The sequence below is a fragment of the Rhincodon typus genome, chromosome 1, assembly GCF_021869965.1.
Source record: "Rhincodon typus isolate 14 chromosome 1, sRhiTyp1.1, whole genome shotgun sequence".
NCBI lineage: Eukaryota > Metazoa > Chordata > Chondrichthyes > Orectolobiformes > Rhincodontidae > Rhincodon > Rhincodon typus.
Genome location: NC_063332.1, coordinates 121,696,022 through 121,717,964, shown reverse-complemented (window position 1 = coordinate 121,717,964; position 21,943 = coordinate 121,696,022). Strand labels below are relative to the sequence as shown.

Genomic DNA, 21,943 nt, shown 5'->3' with positions numbered 1-21,943 from the left:
AACATAACATCGCAGTACAGGCCCTTCGGCCCTCAACGTTGTGCCGATCTGTGAAACCAATCTGAAGCCCATCTAACCTAAACTATTCCATTATCATCCATATGTTTATCCAATGACCATTTAAATGCCCTTAAAGTTGGCGAGTCTACTACTTTTGCAGGCAGGGCATTCCAAGCTCTTACTACTCTCGGAGTAAAGAACCTACCTCTGACATCTGTCCTATATCTATCACCCCTCAATTTAAAGCTATGTCCCCTCGTGCTAGCCATCACCATCCGAGGAAAAAGGCTCCCACTGTCCACCCTATCTAATCCTCTGATCATCTTGTATGTTTCTATTAAGTCACCTCTTAACCTTCTCTCTAACGAAAACAGCCTCAAGTCCCTCAGCCTTTCCTCATAAGACCTTCCCTCCATACCAGGCAACATCCTGGTAAATCTCCTCTGCACCCTTTCCAATGCTTCCACATCCTTCCTATAATGTGGTGACCAGAACTGTACGCAATACTCCAAGTGCGGCCGCACCAGAGTTTTGTACAGCTGCAACGTGACCTCATGGCTCCGAAACTCAATCCCTCTACCAATAAAACCTAACACACCGTACGCCTTCTTAACAACGCTATCAACCTGGGTGGCAACTTTCAGTGATCTATGCACATGGACACTGAGATCTCTCTGCTCATTCACACTACCAAGAATCTTACCATTAGCCCAGTACTCTGTATTCCTGTTACTCCTTCCAAAGTGAATCACCTCACACTTTTCCGCATTAAACTCCATTTGCCACCTCTCAGCCCAGCTCTGCAGCTTATCTATGTCCCTCTGCAACCTGCAACATCCTTCCGCACTATCCACAACTCCACCGACTTTGGTGTCATTCGCAAATTTACTAACCCATCCTTCTACACCCTCATCCACGTCATTTATAAAAATGACAAACAGCAGTGGCTCCAAAACAGATCCTGGAGGTACACCACTAGTAACTGAACTCCAGGATGAACATTTCCCATCAACGACCACCCTCTGTCTTCTTACAGCTAGCCAATTTCTGATCCAAACCGTTAAATCAACCTCAATCCCATGCCTCCGTATTTTCTGCAATAGCCTACCATGGGGAACCTTATCAAACACTTTAGTGAAATCCATATACACCAGATCAACCGCTTTACCCTCATCCACCTGTTTGGTCACCTTCTCAAAGAACTTCCCTCTTAAGTATACTCCTACTGCCTTTGTACCCTTCTAGGAAATCACTATCTCTGCTGTCTATACCCGATATATGCTGCCGTCTTTTTCTTGATCAAAACTTCAATTTCTCTAGTCATCCAGCATTCCCTACACCTACCAGCCTTGCCCTTCACCTGAACAGGAACATACTGTCCCTGAACACTCATTATCTCATTTTTGAAGGCTTCCCATTTTCCAGCCATCTCTTTACCTGCATACATTCGCCCCAATCAACTTTTGAAAGTTCTTGCCTATTTATATCAAAATTGGCCTTCCTACAATTTAGAACTTTAACTATTTAGATCCAATCTATCCGTTTCTATCATTATTTTAAAACTAATAGAATTGTGGTCACTGGCTCCAAAGTGCTCCCCCACTGACACCTCAGTCACCCACTCTGCCTTATTTTCTAAGAGTAGGTCAAGTTTTGCACCTTCTCTAGTAGGTACATCCACATACACAATCAGAAAATTTTCTTGTACAAACTTAACTTCCTCTCCATCCAAGCCCTTAATAATATGGCAGTGCCAGTCTATGTTTCAAAAGTTAAAATCCCCTACTATAACCATCCTGTTATTCTTACAGGTAACGGAGATCTCTTTACAAACTTGTTTCCCAATTTCCCGCTGACTATTGGAGTGGTCTATAGTACAATCCCAATAAGATGATCAGTCATTTCTTATTTCTCAGTTCCACCCAAATAACTTCCCTAGACATATTCCCAGGAATATCCTCCCTAAATACAGCTATAATGTTATCCCTAATCAAAAATGCCACTCTCCCTCCTTTCCTACCCCACTTTCGATTCTTCCTATAGCATCTATACCTTAGAACATTTTGCTGCCAGTCCTGTTCATCACTTTGCCATTTCTCTAATTGTTATGATATACCAAGTCCCATGCTCCTAACCATGCCCGAGTTCATCTGCCTTACCTGTTAGGCCTCTTGCATCGAAATAAATGCAGTTTAATTTATCAGTCATACCTCGTTCTCTACTTTATTCCTGCCTGCCCTGTCTGTTTGACTTACTCCTTTTTTCCAACTGCATCGGTCTCAGACTGATTTCTTTCCTCACTATCTCCCTGGTCCCACACCACCTCCCTCCTGCTGGTCCCTCTCCTCTGAGAATATTCTGCACCCTCTCCAAGATATCTTTGATCCTTGCTCCACGGAGGCAACACACCATTCTGATGTCTCGCTGTCGGTCACAGAATCATCTGTCTGTACCTCTGACTAGAGAGTCCCTGATCACAATCGATCGCTTGGAGCCTGGCGTACCCCTCGTTAGACTATAGCTAGTCTTGGTACCAGAAGCCTGGCTCTCAATGCTACATTCCCCTGACAGCCCATCACCTTCTACACTTTCCAAAACAGCACACTTGTTTGAGGTGGGGATAGCCACAGGAGACTCCTGCATTACCTGCCTATCCGTTTTTAAGTTTTGTTTCCAAATACTAAACATATCTTTGCTCAACTATTGCAACCAGCATTTTTTGCCTTAATTAATGATATATGTGAATCTATTGCTGACACTTGCATGATCAGTTGTGGTAAAGCTCGTAGGCATACCTCAAGTTCATGGATATAAATTAGGCTGAAATGAAATGGAATCGCCTTAAATCCAGTTAGCAACCCCAAATTGCAATAGTGAATGGTGTCAAGTTAATCTGATATTGGAGTCAGTGGAGAGTTACTGAAAGGATATCATTTATTAGCAATTCATGAGAAGGAAACAGTTGGTTCGCAACAAGTCAAGGACAAGCAGGTTGTCACAATTAAGCAAATATCAAGCTTTTTTTAAAAAAAATCTTTATTTGAGCAAAATATTGTTTTAAAAAAGATGCTTTATGATTTTTTTTTAAAAAGTGAAGATATTTTGCAGTTTATTAGACCTTACTATTGAAATTACCTTAAAATATTAAAACAGATACCAGAAACTTAACACATGATAACAAGGTGTAAAATACCTTTTAAAAATGGTCTTGACATCACTTTTTTTAACCTTCTAGCTGGATGCTAGTTGCCAACTCCACTTAACTTTTCTGACCACAAAGAACAACTAAACTTAGGTGTGCATTTTTAAAAAGACCTTCTAATAGACTTCTACCATTGCTGCTCTTGTTCCAGTGTTTAGGTGGCATGGTGAGAGCAGTTGAAGGCCATTTATCTTCAGTTTCTAGGGGGAAAAAAGTTGGTGTGGGGAACAACCTGACTTTCATGCATTAACTCATTGCCTGTGCCATTGAAATGATCGAATTCGAAGTGTAAGGAATTACAGAAATGAAACAATTCCATGTGCCAATGCACCCAGACAGCCTTATTATAATGCCTAGGTATGACCAAGAGGGAGGATGTAGCACAATCAATGTCTGTGAAACTGGACAATGGAAGCATGGCCAAGAATGATTCTTTGCCAACTAGCTTTACCTGCAAGAACAGTTTGGTTTATTCTCCAACTGTGCATGTCCAAAGTCAGGAACATTGCACATGGGAATTCTTAGGAGCAAATTCAGATCACATCATTTTGTGGCACAGTGCATTGGCAGTTGTGCTACCTCAAGTATTATTCAATTTCCCAACTGTCTCATTTGAAATATCAGTGTTGCATGTGGGATAGCAACAAGCGTGGTTCGTGCCTTCTGTTATATGGCACAAGTTTAATCAAAATAATAAATGTATCACTAATTCAGTGCAGAGGTCACACGTGAAGTTTGGCATTCAAAGTTATTTCCCTACAATGCTGCCCAGCTTTAGTAGTTTGTACATAGTGCAATTAAAGTTCAACACAATACATTAAATTATCTACTTTTTAATTTTATTTTTTGTTGACATTATTGGGCTATTTTTTTCATTTTCATATGCCCTTCACAACTTGTTTTTATCATGTACAAGTATTCACTCCTCACAGCCAGGAGCAAAAATCCACAAAGCATTTGTGGATGACAGGTTTTTTTTCTAATTGCATTGATATTAACTTTTTATCTTTTCGAATTTTTGATAAAATGTATCTCTCAGTTGTTCAAAAGCCAAAACAACGACATCATCCTTGTTGTCACACAGTTCTTTGAGAGAGGTGCTAGGAGAAAAAAGAAAAATCTTTGAAACAGGATTAACCTTAAAGCCACCATATGCAATTTTCTTATTAAGGATGTGCAAAACAATGGGAGCGAACAAGTGAAGAAAATGGTAAATTTCAAATTTCACAAGCAAATTGTTTGCCAAAGTGGAGAGTTTTGTTAAAGTCGTACATACAATGTCTAAACAAAATCAAACGTTTTCTCCAAGCTTGCTTGTTGTTTGTTTCCGTCATTTTCAACAAATTCATGGAAATGACTCTAACATGGCATTCCCTGCTCTCACTTTGAACTAGAAAACTTCAACTTTGCCTCCAATTTCCATCCTTCCTTCACCTTCATGTGGACTATCTCTAACTCCTTCCTTCCCTAACCATTTTCTTTACCAAGCCCAACAAGTATTTGCTATAAGCCAACTGATTCTTACAGCTACTTTGATTTGTACTTCCACACAGACTGCTTCCTGTGAGGACTTTTACTCCTCTCTCATTGCACCTGACTTGTTAACACCTTTCTGGTCAGAAGCATTTCTGGTAGGTTTTCCTTCTCCTTCAACCAAGAGTTCTTCCTTCCATGGTTGACAGAAACCTTAGCCTTCTCTGCCACATTTCCCACAACTGCTCACCCCCAACTCCCAGAACCATGACAGGATTCACCTTCACCCCATTTGTCTCCTTACCAAGACAACATCCTCCTTCATTTCTGCAGCCAGTTTTTAAGCAGGAGACCATTCTCTCTGTCACTTCTTGATCCACTCTTCAATCTCATTCCTGTCTAAAGATATCTATTCATTCATCTGCTCTTTCTTCTCCACCTTCATTGCCCAATTACCCAAACACTACTTCCAGAGAAAGTGATTTGCAATGTACTTTTTTCTACGTTGTCAATTTACTGCTCACAAATGTACTCTGCTCTACATAGGCGAGACCAAGCACACATGGGTAACCACTCTGCAGAACTCCATTTGTAAGCTGACATTGATCTTCCTGTTACCTGTCATTTTCATGTAACACCTATACTCAAAACTGCCCTCTGTTTCTTCAGTAGCCTGCAATGCGTCAATGAAGTTGGATACAGACTCAAGAAAGAAGACCTCATTTTTCCATTAGACAGCTTCCTGGACTCAGAATTCAAGAATTTCAGACCATAATAACTATATTTTTTGAAGATTTCAGTTTTAATAGTTTTTGATTTGAGTTCGCAGCTGCTATTATTCTGCCTTCCATAGCCCCTCAGACACAAATTCCAATACTTGTTCCATTGCTACTCCTCAAGTCCTGCCCTACAAAATGCTTCAGTCATTAATTCTCTCGTCTTCTATTACAGGCCTTCCTTTTTTCGTTCTTTCCAACCGTTCCTCCCATGCCTTGTATTTATTTAAACTCATTACATTTCTAACTTTTTCCAGTTCGGATGAAAGGCTGCATTCCTAAAACATCAATTCTGTTACACTCCACAGATTCTGTCTGTTCTGAATATTTTCAGCATGTTGCTTCTATTTCACGAGAATGCGTGGCTAAAGCCGAGGGAGTTGCAGTTACACCGCAAGCTTCTTTTTCTATTTCCTTTCACTGTTTTGCAGCAAAAATATTCTGCAAAAATAAGAGAGCTGATGTATGTGGCAAGGTAAAAATGACAGGAATAAAAGTACATTGCCAGTACTACAGTAGCTTCATGTAGATTGATAGAAGTGGGTAACATTTTTAAAAAGGAATTAAGTGACATTAATTTATAATTTCTATAATAATACTACAATATTATCTTTGTAGAGGTATCCCATTTTAAGACAGTAAAGCAATATTAAACAATATTTGATCAGGCACTGTCTTATTCTTCACAAGAACATGCAACATGGCAAGCACAGTTTACCACAATCTTATTTGCTGAAAGCAAAATATGCCGCTTAATCATATTTCTTCTGCAAGATAAATATGACAAATTATAAAAGCAGCACACTGTGGATGCTAAAAATGTGAAACAAACACAGAATATTGGAGAAACTCTGTAGGTCTGGCAGCATCGGAAGAGTCATAATGGACTCAAAACATTAATACACTTTCTCTCCGCAGATGCTGGCAGACCAACTGAGTTTTTCTAGCATTCTTGGTGTTTTGTTTTACTTCAAAACATATACAAACTTCGAAGGTCAAATTGTCCCTTAAGAATTTAGGTCGAGGATTGGCAACTTTGCCCCCACAATGCACTTGTTTTACAGAATTTCCAATTTATAAAGATTAACAATCAGAAAACTAAGTACTGTTAATCAGGGACACTAGCACCCATCTAACAATATTTCAAGTGTTGCAAGGATCCTTTACAGGGATAATTTTCCAGGTATGTCCAATGGAGAACCTCTCCAAATCAGCAACACAATCTGGATCATTGTGTACAACGCAGACCCAATCTCTCAAAATCATTAAATATCAATGCGTAATATGAATTTCCCTTCTGGTAGATCGACTTAAAATATCACACCACATCATGCTCCAAAATACCATACAAAGAACAGATTTTCGTTCATACCTGATTGAACTAAGAGTTAGTTGGAACTCATTAAGGACATTATAGGCTTCTCCCAAATGCAACCTAAAAGGAATATGAAGAATGAAACATTAAATTGATGAAATTATGTGGATATTGCAAGTTGTACAGCAGCTCAACTTACATGTTGTCACTTAATAAAGCCTTTAAAGAACCGTGTCTGTAGAAGTCCAGGGCATAAGCATTCAGTGGCATTCTCCTTCCTTGCTGGTCATACTTTCTTAAGTTTAACACAGGGATGTTGCTTGAGCTAAGATCAAGAGTGCGTAAAGCAATCTGCAATGATAAAGTTCAAAAGTTGAGATTTTGTTTTCTATCCAGAACTAGATTTGAGCTGTTTTATTCAAACATGAAAAGTCACAAAAATTCAATCCATCACGATTTTTACTATAATTTTCGATTTCCAGACTATCCTTCCTAACTCAATTAAGAAATTTCTATTTCATTTAACTTTGCATTATCCCCAGTAGTTGTGCAAATACATGCAAATTGCCAACAATAGTATAAATTTGCATCATTATGTTCATACCTGTTATTATCCCACCCAAATCAGATACTGCACTGACATGCATCTAGCCTGTCAGTCAAATCTGAGGCCATAGAGTCACGCAGCACAGAAAGAGACCCTTTGGTCCAACCAGTCCATGCTGAACATAAGCCCAAACTAAACTTGTCCCACCTGCCAACTCCGCTAAACCTTTCCTATTCAAATATCCATCAAAATGTCTTAAACACTAATTGTACCCGCATCCACCACTTCCTCAGGAAGTTCATTCCACGTGATCCATCCCGTGTAAAAAAATTTGCCTCATGTTAATGTGCCCCCTAGTATTGATATTCCCCATCTTAGCAAAAAGCCAACTACCATCAACTCTACCTATACCTCATCATTTTATAAACTTCTATCAGGTCACCTCTCAACCTCCTACGTTCCAGTGGAAAAAAGTCCCAGCCTATGTGCAGCCTTTCTTTATGACTCTGGTAACATCCTGGTAAATCTCTTGAATCCTCTTCAGCTTGCTAAAATCCTTCCTATAACTGGACAACCAGAACTGGACACAGTATTTCAGAAGAGGCCTCACTAACATTGTGTACAACCTGAACATCACGTCCGAACCACCTATACTCAAAGGACTGAGCAATGAAGGCAAGTATGCTAAATGCCTTTTAACCACCCTGTCTATGTGTGACACAAACTTCAAAGAATGATGTACCTGCACCCCTAGGTCCCTCTGTTCTACAACACTACCCAAGGCCCTACGGCATTAATTGTATAAGCCCTACCCTTATTTGTTGTATCAAAATGCGATACCTTGCATTTATCCAGATTGAACTCCATCTGCCATTTTTCAGCCCATTGACCCACTGGATCAAGATCCTTTTATAATCTTAGAAAACCTTCTTCACTGTCTACAATCCCACCAATTTTGATGTCATCCGCAAACTTACTTCCTTGAAGATCTTCTGGAAATTCCCTCAGCAATACAAGAATTCCTGAACAATGAGCTCTTCATGCAAGCCACAGAATCATAGACTCCCTATAGTACAAAAAGGTGTTTGGCCCATCAAGTCTGCATTGACCCTCCAAACAGCATCCCACCCAGACTCAGCACCACCATCCGCATAACCTGCATTCCATGGCTAATCCACCTCTCCTACACATCCCTTGACACTACGGGGCAATTTAACACAGCCAATCCACCTTACCTGCTCATCTTTGGACTGTGGGAGGAAGCTGGATCACCCAACGAAAACACACGCAGACACGGGAAGAACGTGTAAACTCCACGCAGATAGTTACCTAAGGCTGGAATCAACCCTGAGCCCCTGTGAGGTAGTGTTAATCACTGAGCCAAGTCAAATGTGGTTTCTTGGTGTATGTTTCTTTTCACAAGAACTTTAGATGCACTTATGTTTAAAATACTTGCAGTATAGGAACCTTTACCTCTTGAGTTAGAAATTTCTGTTAAGCTATAGACAATTGTTGGGAAAATATTATGAATGAAGTTCTGTTATTCACTCAGGAACCTGCAGCCAGCAAAGACCAATCCACATTTATTACTCATGATTCCTAACAAGTCTGGTCAAGGATGATAAATAATGCATATGGCCAGTTTTAAAAACACACTCACCCCTCCTCTATTCCCAGTTGAAGAATACTGTTAACTAGCTTGTGGCTTTTCATAAATCTGATCTCAATCAAAGCTCTGCTATCTCAAACCCAATTTATGCCAAATCCTGATTCAATCATCACTGTCCTATAATCCCTGAATCACAATGGTTCCCAATCTGTTAACACTTCAAATTGGCATCACAAACCACAAACATTCATTCTGTCCATCACTAATGTCCAATAGCAGCAGTGTGTACCAGCTACACAATGCACTGCAGAAATTCATCTCAGCTCCTTAGATAGAAGATTCCAAATCCACAACCACTATCATCCAGGAAAAGGGAAGCAGATACATTGGAATACCACCACCTTCAAGTTCCTCTCCTAAAAAAAAAAATCACAATCCTGACTTGGAAATAGAACACCATTCCATCAAGGTCACTGGTTTAAAATTCTGAAACAATCCTAACAGAAATGTGGGTCTCCACACCAAATGGACCACAGCGGCTCAAGAAAGCAGTTCATTACCACCTTCTCAAGGACAATTAGGGAAGGCTGGGCCAGCCAAAGCTGACATCATACGAACAGAAAAACAACATGAAAATTCTTATCCACATGTTCAAACACCTCTATGGCCTCAACGCTCTCCATCCACACATCCCTCAGCTTGAAACCCTCAGAACTTTATGATGTTCCAACTCTGGCTGCTTAAACACCATCCCCCCCAACTTCCTATAAATACAACTGGCAGGTGTGTTTACAACCATCTACAAACACAGCCCTTCTGATTTGTTCTGCAACTCAATGAGACCACAGTTGATTTGCGCAGTAACTTCATCTACTGCCCTGATTCCAGGGACTAGAACTTGCTTCACGGTATCTTTTTTGGCACAAGGATCCCCATTCATGTCTTGTCCATGCCCGTTAGAATGAAGGAGTCAGCACACAACCTCAGTGCTGCCACCACCTTGTTCTCCTGATTGCATTGTCAAGCAGGGTAGACTCTGTACAGGGTGCTGTCTCAGTACTCAAAGGAGCCAAGGATTTTGAGCTAACAGCATATCCTGAAACCAGCTGTATGTTCTTGAAGCCATTCTTTCCAAATCATCTGAACATGGGTGGTCCAAATTTGAAAGCTAGGTATCCTATCAGCTGTTAAGGCCAGTAGTACCATGATGATGTTGCATACTTCCAAGGCACCCACCTAAATGCTACACCCCTAAAGTGACTGGTTCACAGTTCACCCAACAAGGGGGACATTCAGCTTCTGTAGAATGTCACCACTGGCACCATCATTCTAAATTTCACACTCAATATTCCCAACTACCAAATACTTTCTTAAACTTTTTAATGCAGACGTATTTTATATTTCTACCGTTGTGTACATAGAGAAATGTTTCTTAACTTCTCTCCTGAATGGACCAACTGATTTTTGGGTTATATCACTTGTTCTCAACTCCACCCACCAAAGGACAACATTTCTCTCTACCTAATCAATTCCTTTCAAGACCTTAAGATCTTGGTCCCTGAACATTCTACATTCAGAGAAGCCAAGTTTGGTTTATGCAATCTCTCCTCATACTTTAGGCCCTTGAGGCTCTGGAAATATACTGATCAAACTATTATTTTTCAGTCAACGTCAGTGTATATTGCCTAAGGTAGGATGAGCAGACCTGAGTGGCACTACTCCAGATAAAACTGAACTAGAATTTTATACAGCTGCAGCAAAACAACTTCTGCTTGTATTCTTTCCATTTATATATAAAGGCTAGTGTCAAGGTTGCACAGCCATTTAGCACATTGTTTTTCAGAGAATCGTTATAGAGACAATCAAGTCTCACACAATCTCTTCAGCCCTGTAATTTTATTTCCTCCAGGTGCCCATCCAATTTCTATTGGAAATTATTGATCGTCTTTGTTTTCCCCACGGTTGTAAGGGATCAAAATCAAGGCCATTACGACGTTCTCTAATTAAAAACAAGTTCCTCTTACATTCTCCTACCAGTGTATCTGAAACTATGGTGCTCTGCACATTCTGCTAGTATTCTCTCTAGGGGAAATACAACAGTTTTACAACAGCAAAGAGATAGGTTTATAAAGTACACATCTATTTTAAGGAAAACGCTGCCTGTTGATTTTCTTTCTGTAAGGCTTCAGCCAACAAGGGAAATTTTTTCCACCAAGGTCATTATATAATTCATTATACTTAGTTTCAGTTTGACAAAGACTTCCATAGCCTCAACCTTTTGCTTCAACATTCCATGAGCTATTTTGATTTTTTTTGTACCTGGCTATGTTTTGGTGACACATGCCTGGATGATGGGATCCCCAAATCTCTTTGCCCCTCCATTGGTTTGAGCATTTCACCATTTAAAGAATACTCCAATCTTCTTTCTTGGGCCAATATGGATAACCTCTCACTTATCAACATTAAAATTCATTTGCTAGTTTTGCACACTCATTCAATGTGCTGATGTGTCTTTGTAATTTTACATTTCTCTCCAGATTATTTACACTGCCACCAATCATAGCAGCATTGAAAAAGATATATAGCTCTATTGTAATTCAAGTCACAATTAAATAATTGAGGCCCCAGAACAGATCTTCGCAAGGCAACACTAGTCACTTCTTTCTGATTAGTCTCAGTCTTAACCAAGTTCTGGAACAATTTCCTCAAACTTCTCCATCTCTTTACACTCCTCTAAGACTTTCCTTAAAATTTACCATTGATTAAACTTATAATCACAAATCTCAGTGTCTCTTCTTTTGGCTCAGTGTCAACTTCTGTCTGATTACATCTGAGAAGTGTCTTAATTCATCTTACTAAACCAAAGAGTACAATATAAAATTAAGTTGCTGCAGTTGTAAACAATTAATTTCGCTTGTACAAAGGAGAAACTTACATTGTCAATATTGGATGTCTTGAACAAATCAAGATTGGTAATCCCAGATAAACATGTAAATGGAGATACAGCAGTTGTTGGATGCTTTCCAGATGCAGTCAATTCAGCTACAAATGTAGTGCAATTTTGGAGAGGCTGAACACTTTCAAAAGCTGGGGAGAAGGAAAGTCAATGACGATTAGAATTGCACAGTTGTAGGTTTTCATGTTGTTTATATGTTGCACAATAATCACGTGAAGTCAAATAATCTGAATTACAACGAATATGTTGTTTTCTTCAACCAGTGTGTAATTTCAAAGAGTGAGACTAAGGAGTAATGTAGTTAGTTTTAAAAGAAGAATGCAGAAAGACAAATTTGTAGAATATAATTCCACTATCCCCTTAAGATGCACTTCAAACATTATATTTAAGAAGTGGATATACTATTGGAGAATGAATAAAATATACAGCAATATAAACCAAATGGAATTAAAGGCAGATGCAGGAATCTAGAAACTCAACACACAAATCTTTGAAGGTAGAAGATCATGTCAATAAGAATGCACGTATAAGATTATTGGCTTTATAAATAGAGGATTAAAAGGGAAACATCAAGGATACTATTCTAAACCTTTATAAATTATTGGTCAGGCCTCAACTGGGGAACTAATTTTAATCGTAAGACTACACCTTACGAAGGATGATATAAGAGGGTTCAAAGATGTTTGTTGACAAACTTCCAAGGATGACGCGTTTTATTGCGTGGACGGCTACAGAAATTGGGGTTATTCTTCCCTCAGTAGAGATAAAGGGTAGATTTAATAGAAAAATGAAAAGTTATGAAGGATTCTGGAATGTTTTTCTCTCTTAAATAAAGGAAGTACCATTCCTAGTGACAGAACAATCAAATAACCAAAGGTCACAGATCTAACCTGCCCTCACAATATCCATGCAAAAATAAGATGTTATATTTACTTCATTTCCAAACTTCCTTCAGACAACAGGCTAACCACTTATTGGTTAATCATTGATCCTTACAGTCAACTGTAGGCAAAGTAGCTGATACGATTCATCAACTGGTCTTACATTAGCTGTTTCTTTTAAAATAGTGACACTGGCATGTGGACAACGTTGTTAATTTATTGCTCATCATGAGTCATGGGCCTTCTTTTGGAACCAAATGAAGAACTTATTTTGTTACTTCAAAAGTGCATTAACAACGATCATTGTTGTGTTGTGAGCAAGTCAAGGGAAGAGAATTTCTGTTCCATTGGATATTTTCATTATGGTTTTCAGAGTTTTTTTTTGGCACTAGTCCACAAATTAGCAGACTTAGGATGGGGACATTTGAATTTCAAACCTATAGCTTGCTAGAACAGTACCCTGAACTACCATATCTTAAATCCTACTTCCTTAGTCATTTTTACAGGCTCAACATTATATTCCAACTTGCAAATTAAAATGTAGTTGAATATTAAATTTATAATGTTTTCTTTACATATTCTTGAAAGAGGAAGACGGCATTCTTCCACCATATCAGCTTGATTTGAAGCAGAAAGAAGAAAACATCCAAAGATCTCCTGGATAGTTTTGTTGTATTCATCGACTACAGCTGCAAATTCTTCTGGAAGATCCTCCAGAAACACCTAGGGGGAATAAAAAGTTCACTTTCGTACATTTTATCACAATAATTAACCGATGTTTGCTCATTCAGTGTTTCTGTAATCTGGCTCCCTGGGAGAGTGAAAAATCTTTGCAACTTTGTTGTTCTGATAACCTTACACATCACTGAAACGTTGGTTCATAATTGCTCTAAGATGTTTTAAAAAACTAAGTGCTGCAATCTGAATCATGAAGCAATAATACAAAAGGGATAGAACAAGGGGAGTTTAGGACTATACATTAGGAAGAAAAAGGTTCAAAGAGTTTTTGTTTCATACTCATCCAATCCCTTAGTTCAGATAAATAAGCTTTACCAAATGCATTTTACAAACTCCTTTTGTTTATTTGCATTTAGATTGTGCCAATAAATAGTAAAATAGCATTCACTAATGCCAGATAAGGAGTTCTATGGCAATTCTGAAATATCCGGTAAAGGGTCCAAGGACATCTTAAACTTCCATTATAGGTGTGCTTTTTAAAACAAAATTTTTACATGCAGAATTCAATAGGCACAATCTGAAGAATTGTCAAAACTTTGACACTTGTTGTAAAAAATATTACTTGAGTCCACAATTTGTTTTTAAAAGTGATGATACACTTCCCATTAGGTAAAGATCTACATTTGATTCAGTAAATAACTTTGGAGTATTGCTTAAAACTCAGGACAATTAGCAAAAATACCAATTGAAGAGGAAAACAATATTTATTCCACAGGAAAGGAGAATGCTGATGGATCAGCAAGTAGATTCTTCTTGGTATAGACACTGACATGGAGAATGTACCTATTATAGCACCACAGAGATACATAGCACAGAAACAGACACTTCAGTCCAACTCGTCCATACCGACGAGATATCCTAAATTAATCTAGTCCCATTTGCCAACATTTGCCCCATATCGCTCGAGACCCGATTAGTTTACCTATCCAGATGCCTTTTACATGTTGTAACTGTACCAGCCTCTATCACTTCCTTTCGCAGTTCATTCCATACATGCACCACCCTCCGTGTGAAAAAGTTGTTCCTTAGTCCATTTTAAATCTTTTCCCTCTCACCTTAAAGCTACGTCCTCTAGTTTTGGACTCCCCACCCTGGGGAAAAGACCTAGTCTATTTACTCTATCCATGCCCCTCATGATTTTATAAACCCCTATTAGGTCACCCCTCAGCCTCCAACACTCCAGGGACAATAGTTCCAATCTATTCAGCTTCTCCCTATAGTTCAAGCCCTTCAACCCCAGCATCACCCTTGTAAATCTTCTCTGAACCCTTTCAAGTTTACAACATCCTTCCTATAGCAGCCAGACCAGAATTGCACGCAGTATTTCAATACTGGCCTAACAATGTCTTGTACAGCCAGAACATGACCTCCTAACTCCTATACTGAATGCACTGACCAATAAAGGCAAGCATACCAAAACACCCTCTTCACTATCTTGTCTACCTGAGTTCACTTTCAAGGAGTTATGAACCTGCACTCCAAGGTCTCTTGGTTCAGCAACACTCCCTAGGACCTTACCATTAAGTGTACAAGTCCTGCCCTGATTTGACTTTTCAAAATGCAGCACCTCACATTTATCTAAATGAACTTCATCTGCCACTCCTTGGCCCATCTGATCAACATCCTGTTTTACTCCAAAGTACCCTTCTGCACTGTCCGCAACACCACCAATTTTGGTATCATCTGCAAACATACTAACCATACCTATGTTTACATCCAAATCATTTATAGAAATGACAAAGCAGTGGACCCCGCACCGATCTTTGTGGTACACCACTGGTCACAGGCCTCCAGTCTGAAAAACCCTCCACCACCATCCTGTCTTATATATAAAATATACACACACACGCGCACACGTTTATAGTTCCCTGGCTTTTCCTTACACCTTTCTTAAATAGTGGCACCACGTTAGCCAACCTCCAGTCTTCTAGCACCTCACCTGCTGGTGCCAAATCACAGTGAAATGCCAGGCTGTGTCTCAATTTAATAAATCAAGACATTTCCCTAAGATATGAACCAAAGGAATGGCTGTCATCTACTTTGTTGGGTTGAAACAGGTGCAGGGTTTGTAGGTTGTTTTTGTATTAATATGCAATTTTTAGAACATGCAAAACACGCCACAGAACAACTCCAACTGACAATCCTAAAATTGGTCATCAGTGTAATTCTTTTACTGCTCAGGATTATCCAGTAAATTTTGCCCAATTATGGAATCACGCCTAATGCTGGTCATTGTGTGAAAGGTTTGCATGCGCAATCTGTTTGGGTATGGTTGGTACCTCATCTGTTGTGAACAGCCAACAGAGTATGATGCTTGACAAACTGTCAGTTTCTGTAACAACATTACTTGACCAAAATTCAGCAAATCACTTCTTACTATGCCAATCATATATCAATGTGACATTCACTTGTCAAATCTGCATTTTGATCACATGCCAATAGAAGATTGTCAATTTAACAGCAAACTAAAGCAGCCTTGAACTTTGGTCAAATGGCCAACTGGGGCTGAATTTATTGGGGTAAAACAACCGTCATGGTGGGCCGAAGGCTGGACACTATCAGCCTCAGCCGTCTGCTGGATCCAGACCATATTTTAGGTCTGTTTGGCTACTAATGAGCTGTAATCACAATTCTGGCTCCTTTAAAAAACGACAGCCCATAGACAGGAGCTGTCAGCCGGTTGGAGGGCCAAAACACATTCTCAGCACCACCAGGAGTGTTGGCCACTAGTGGTACTGCACCGCTGAGAGATGCAAGGTTGGATGCTTCCTTCTCACTGACATGAGTGGCATCGGGAATCACTGGGGCCAGTTGGTAGACCCTGACCAAGGGGCAAATATTCCATGGGGGTGGTCACTGCTGCAGAGAGCCCTCCGTGCTCTGCAGAATATTCAATTAGGTGGACCTACCCATCCCAAACCAGAGTCAACAGGGAGGCCAACAGGAAGTCTCATCAAATAGCAAAGGATCTATCCATCACTGGTAACACCCATGGCAGCAGGAAAGACTCCCCCATCTCAGCATCTTAAGGGCCACTCCACAGCTCTTCTCCAGTGATCTACGGAAAGCTTGTGTCAGAAGTTGGTTTACGATGGCCGAAGGCAGCACAGATTTGTATTTTATCAGGACTAGATTTAAATGCAAGACTGAGATATAAAAAGCCACAGCAATAAACCATTAGACCAAACAGTCCCTTCCAAATCAATCTTCAAAGCAAATTTTCTTTATACAAAAGAAATCTGTGGGTAGCTAAGTGTTGCGTACCAAGGGCAACCATTGGAATGGCTACAGGAATATGGAATGGGATGGCACAGACACCAGTGGGGGAATACAAACAAAGCAGATACCATGAATGTAACAGACTGAAAATCCAAATGAGAGATTTGAGATCTGTAACAAATTACTTCTGTGTAAATTAAGTTTCATGATTCTTTGTCGCTCAAATTTAATGTTGAAAACCATAATCTCCACACAACTCCTAATGTTTCACTCTTGCATACCATTGATTGGTGGAGTGTAGTCCACTCCTTTTCAGTAGAACATGATGGAAGATATAGCCTTCCAAATAGATTTGCTAGGACCAGAAGTAAAGACTCCATGATTTCATCAGAAAAGCAGTCCGAACCTGTAAAAATATTGAAATGATATAAAGATCATCAGTATTCTGACATATTGGTAAAACCCATGTTATTCTTTTTTGAAACTGTACAAATATGAATTTGAATAATTGGTCATTTGGTCCCTCTGGCTTGCTCCACCATTCAATAAGATCATGGCTTCTCTGGTTGTGGCTTCAACTCCACCTTTCTGACTGATCTTGATATGAACTCACAGATCTATTAAACCAATCACAAACTATTGCAGATTACAAATTATTACTTGTAATAAAATCAAATACAGGAGCATAATGATATCTACTGATTCTGTGCGGCTATCAAACCCACACTCTTCACTGACTTCCTGGGACTTGCACCATTTGCGCCCAAGAGCACATAACATGAGTACTCATCACTTGATTTTTGTTTCACCCCTAATAAGCCAGTTGACTCAAATGTGCAAGATTAACCTGCAGTGCAGTGCATTGTTGACCATACCTTCTGTCATAGACAACATCCAGAGTAACAACATAGCTCAAAAAAAGCGGAGTTTGAAAGTATTCCTCTTGGAGTAGTAAAATTATCCAGCGTAAGACAAACCAGAATGCTGATCATTAACATTACATACTGCTGCTTTAAACACTGACTTAAAGTTGAAATCCTACCTTTTCCTGCCGATTTAGCAGGCTGTGAGCAAATCTTGTGGAACAGACCTTTTACCAGGAAACTAACAAAGACAAAATTGGCTGGCTCATGATAATGCAACTGGGTCACCAGTTCTGCAAGCCCTTGGGGTGTCCCATCTTGATCCACAAAACCCTGCAAAATTCAGGTAATTATTCATTTTAGTGACATCATGCATTCTTTTTCAGTCACAGGAGTACAACATTATAATGAGGACTATTAACATTCTTATCTTGAGTCAATGGAAATATATAAACACCAAAGCAAAAATACATGGATTTCTGATATAATTCAAAATAGTTAAATTTTCATTCCTTACAATTTGCATATTCTATAAATCATTCTAAAGATTTTAATACCTTTGAACAGAACTGACAAGCATACAACTCTAACCATTCTACTACTCAGTGTCAAAACATTTAGCTCAGAGTGGCGCAGTTACATAAGGTGACAGAATCCAGAACGGTCTGCATTCTTTACCTTAGCTGCTACTTCCTGAAAAGCAAGTCTATTTGTATGTCACTTTAAATACACAATGTTCCAAGGCATTTCACAACAGTATCAAAAAAAAACACCAGGAGCCACAAACGACATCATGCCAGATGATCAAAGACATGGTCAGAAATAGTTTAAAAACATCAGAGAGAAAAGCAAGAGGTTTAAGGAAGGAATTCCTTATGCAGCACTTAAAATAAAGTGTCACAATTCACTTTGATAGAATGTTGATACTTGAGCCCAACTACTCCCAGAATCATCACAAAACCTAAAGACTTAATCAAATTACTCAAAGTCCTCAAATTTTCCTGTCTGATCAGGTTAACAGAAAACCTCTATAGTGAATACCCAAAAAGGAGCACCTTGCCCTATAATCTGTAAAAGGAATGTGAAAAGTGGTGTACCAAGGTGTAGAGCTGGATGAACACAGCAGGCCAAGCAGCATCAGAGGAGCAGGAAGGCTGACTTTTTGGGCCTAGACCCTTCTTCAGAAATGGGGGAGGAGACAGGTGGGGAGGAGACAGGTGGGGAGGAGACAGGTGGGGAGGAGACAGGTGGGGAGGAGACAGGTGGGGAGGAGACAGACAGGTCAGAGAGGCGGGGATGGAGCCAGTCAAGGTGAGTGTAGGTGGGGAGTTAGGAGGAGATAGGTCAGTCCAGGGAGGACGGACAGGTCAAGGGGGCGGGATGAGGTTAGTAGGTAGGAGATGGGGGTGGGGCTTGAGGTGGGAGGAGGGACAGGTTAGGGAGGCGGGGACAAGCTGGGCTGGTTTTGGGATGCGGTAGCGGGAGGGGAGATTTTGAAGCTTGTGAAGTCCACATTGATACCATTAGGCCGCAGGGTTCCCAAGCAGAATATGAGGTGCTGTTCCTGCAACCTTTGAGTGGCATCGTTGTGGCACTGCAGGAGGCCCAGGATGGGCATGTCATCTGAGGAATGGGAGGGGGAGTTGAAATGGTTCGCGACTGGGAGGTGCAGTTGTTTAGTGCGAACCGAGCGTAGGTGTTCTGCAAAGCAGTCCCCAAGCCTCCGCTTGGTTTCCCCGATGTAGAGGCGGCCACAATGGGAACAGCGGATACAGTATACCACATTAGCAGATGTGCAGGTGAACATTTGGTTGATGCAGAAAGTCTTCTTGGGGCCTACTGGCTCATCCCCGCCTCTTTGACCTGTCTGTCTCCTCTCCATCTATCTTCTCCTCTATCCGCCTCCCCCTCTCTCCCTATTTATTTCAGAACCCCCTTCCCCTCCCCCATTTCTGAGGAAGGGTCTAGGCCCGAAATGTCAGCCTTCCTGCTCCTCTGATGCTGCTTGGCCTGCTGTGTTCATCCAGCTCTACACCTTGGTATCTCAGATTCTCCAGCATCTGCAGTTCCTACTATCTCTGAAATGTGGTGTAACTTGCTTTTCAGCAACTTCTACTGGTTAAGTAAAATAAATCCATGACACTCACTTTACTATCAACAAGTAACAATTTATTTATCTAATTCTAACTGTGAACAAATTAAACTATTAACAAACTGAATAAATCCCTTCTAACTACTAACTACTCCTGAATAAAGCAAGATTCTAATGGTATGCTGTTCCAATAAATACAAGTCCACATATATATGAAAAAAGAATTTAGTCTCTTGAAATTACAGCGAGGTTATACGTCTTGTGGAATGTTCTGTGCCTTAACTGTCAATTCTTCTATCAGGAATATTAACTAGTGGTGCCATTGGTACTTTTGTTATTTAGATGGTACTTTCTGTAAGACCTAGAGGAGTCTGTGAGAGCCAGCGATTCTCTCGAGAGCTGAGGGCCATTAGCTTCAGTGGATAGCAGCTAGCTCTGGGGTTTTGTCCAACTGCCGCCTTCTTTTTATACCCTCGGCGACATATCAATATTTTTAACAATAGGACGGTCCTACGTTGTCAAAACCATCAGGCTTAAATTTAATAGGTTTTTGATATCTAAGTACCTGGTTCAAATTAATTGGCTAAATTCAAAAGCCTGTTGTCTTGATTTAAAAAAAGCTGACGCTTGGCCTGCTAACTGTACGGCCCATCGATACAAATTTTTCAATTTGGGCACAGTGTACTTGTAAACTTGCAAGCTGCTGCGCACAGAATTCAATATTGAAACTCTAAGCACAGAAAAAGTACAATCTTTTAAAGGGACCTTGCAATGCTTTCCTCCCACCGCAGCATTTTACAAACACCAAATTCTAACTTCCGTGCCTACCAATCCAGAAGTACTCTACCCAACTTCACAACCATACTTAACAAGAGAATAGAAGAAATAAGGACACAAGCAGTAGAGTTTTAGATGACCATCAATGGTGCACAGGATGTGGAATGTTGGCAGAGTGTGATGAGTCAAGTCTGGAAGTAATAAAAGCACAATGAGGAGTTCAGCAATAGTCAGGCGAAGGAGGAGCAAAGCTAGGCAATTTTACGGTGGTGGAAGCTTGGATTCAAATTGGGCAAAGTCAAGAACAATCTGGTTCTTCAACAACTGGACAGTTGCCAAGGAGAGGGATGGAACTGTTAGGTGAGGGAATGGAGTTGTAGTGGGGACTGAAGATAATGATTTCAGTCTTTCTTCCATTCGCATGCCCTTTATTTGGAGGAAAATACTGCTCAAACTGAACTGGCTGTGATTCAAGCGATCTGATAATCTAGCATAGTACAAGAGTTGAGTAAAGTTGCGGAGAGGTAGAACTGGGTATTGTCACTGCACTCATGGAAACCGATAGACTGTTAAAAAATAACTGTCAACAACCTAAACATGAACAAGAAAATAGAAATGAACTAAAAACAATGTCAAAGAATGCCCTAAGAAGTTGGAATTGTACACTTTGAAAAGCAGGAACTTTTAAGTAGTTGAGGATATTAAGATTACAAGAGATTAACAAATTTCGTGCTGGTTCATATTCCACGGTAATGCTTTTCACGAAAGTTGAAAGCTTTGGTGAGAAAGTCAGCAAATGGAATTTAAACACACAAATGTTGGAGGAGCTCAGCAGCATCTGTGGAGAGAGAAAGAGTTCACAGAAAGTCTGACAGGACTCTCACTTCTCTGAAGCATTTTGTTTTTATTTCAGATTTCCAGCATCTGCAGTATTTTACTTTTATTTCAATAAATGAGATTATTGCATTTAATGGTCTTTTTCTATACTTAAATTCTTACTTTTAAAAATAATTTACCTAATTAGACAGAGTTGTCAAATCTTTTGATGGTTCTTCTTGAAGTAGTAATTTTACCTCCCAACCTTATCTAGGTAATGCACTGCTGATAACGGATGCATTTGATCTGTTCTCCAACTTGCTCCCATCTCTGTTAGCTACTCTGTTCCAACAAAGCTCAAAGAACAACATCTTTTGAATAAGTTGAGTGTGTCTTCTGGTCTTAATAACAAATTCATCCCCACTTTTTGGATGACAGCTGTAGGAGAAGACTTTGCTGTTTTCTATTGATATTTCCTTCACAGAATCTTTACGGTTCTTGCACTTTTACCATAAAAGTTGAGATGGACTATCATCACTTTGGTTACTTAATTTTTCCAGCCTACCACTCTGTCACAGACAGATCCTTTTGGTCTTTCACTTCCTGCTCATTTTTCCCAGCCTCTGCAATTGCTTAAAACCTGTTACATATCTACCCCTACCTAGCAATGACAGAAGTC

The 21,943-nt window shown here is 39.9% G+C and overlaps 1 protein-coding gene across 1 annotated transcript in view; it reads right to left on the bottom strand.

The window, feature by feature from the left end:
• Window positions 1-4,019: 4,019 nt before the first annotated feature.
• The window catches only part of LOC109912117 (probable ATP-dependent RNA helicase DDX60), a 99,144-nt gene continuing 81,220 nt past the window's right edge, over window positions 4,020-21,943 (bottom strand). The window contains exons 31-37 of the mRNA XM_048616101.1: window positions 17,759-17,912; window positions 16,998-17,122; window positions 13,335-13,482; window positions 11,858-12,009; window positions 6,966-7,117; window positions 6,824-6,886; window positions 4,020-4,302 (exon numbers count right to left, since the gene is read on the bottom strand). Coding sequence (XP_048472058.1) covers window positions 4,197-4,302; window positions 6,824-6,886; window positions 6,966-7,117; window positions 11,858-12,009; window positions 13,335-13,482; window positions 16,998-17,122; window positions 17,759-17,912 — 900 coding nt within the window. The 3' untranslated portion in view covers window positions 4,020-4,196. The remainder of the gene's footprint in view (window positions 4,303-6,823; window positions 6,887-6,965; window positions 7,118-11,857; window positions 12,010-13,334; window positions 13,483-16,997; window positions 17,123-17,758; window positions 17,913-21,943) is intronic.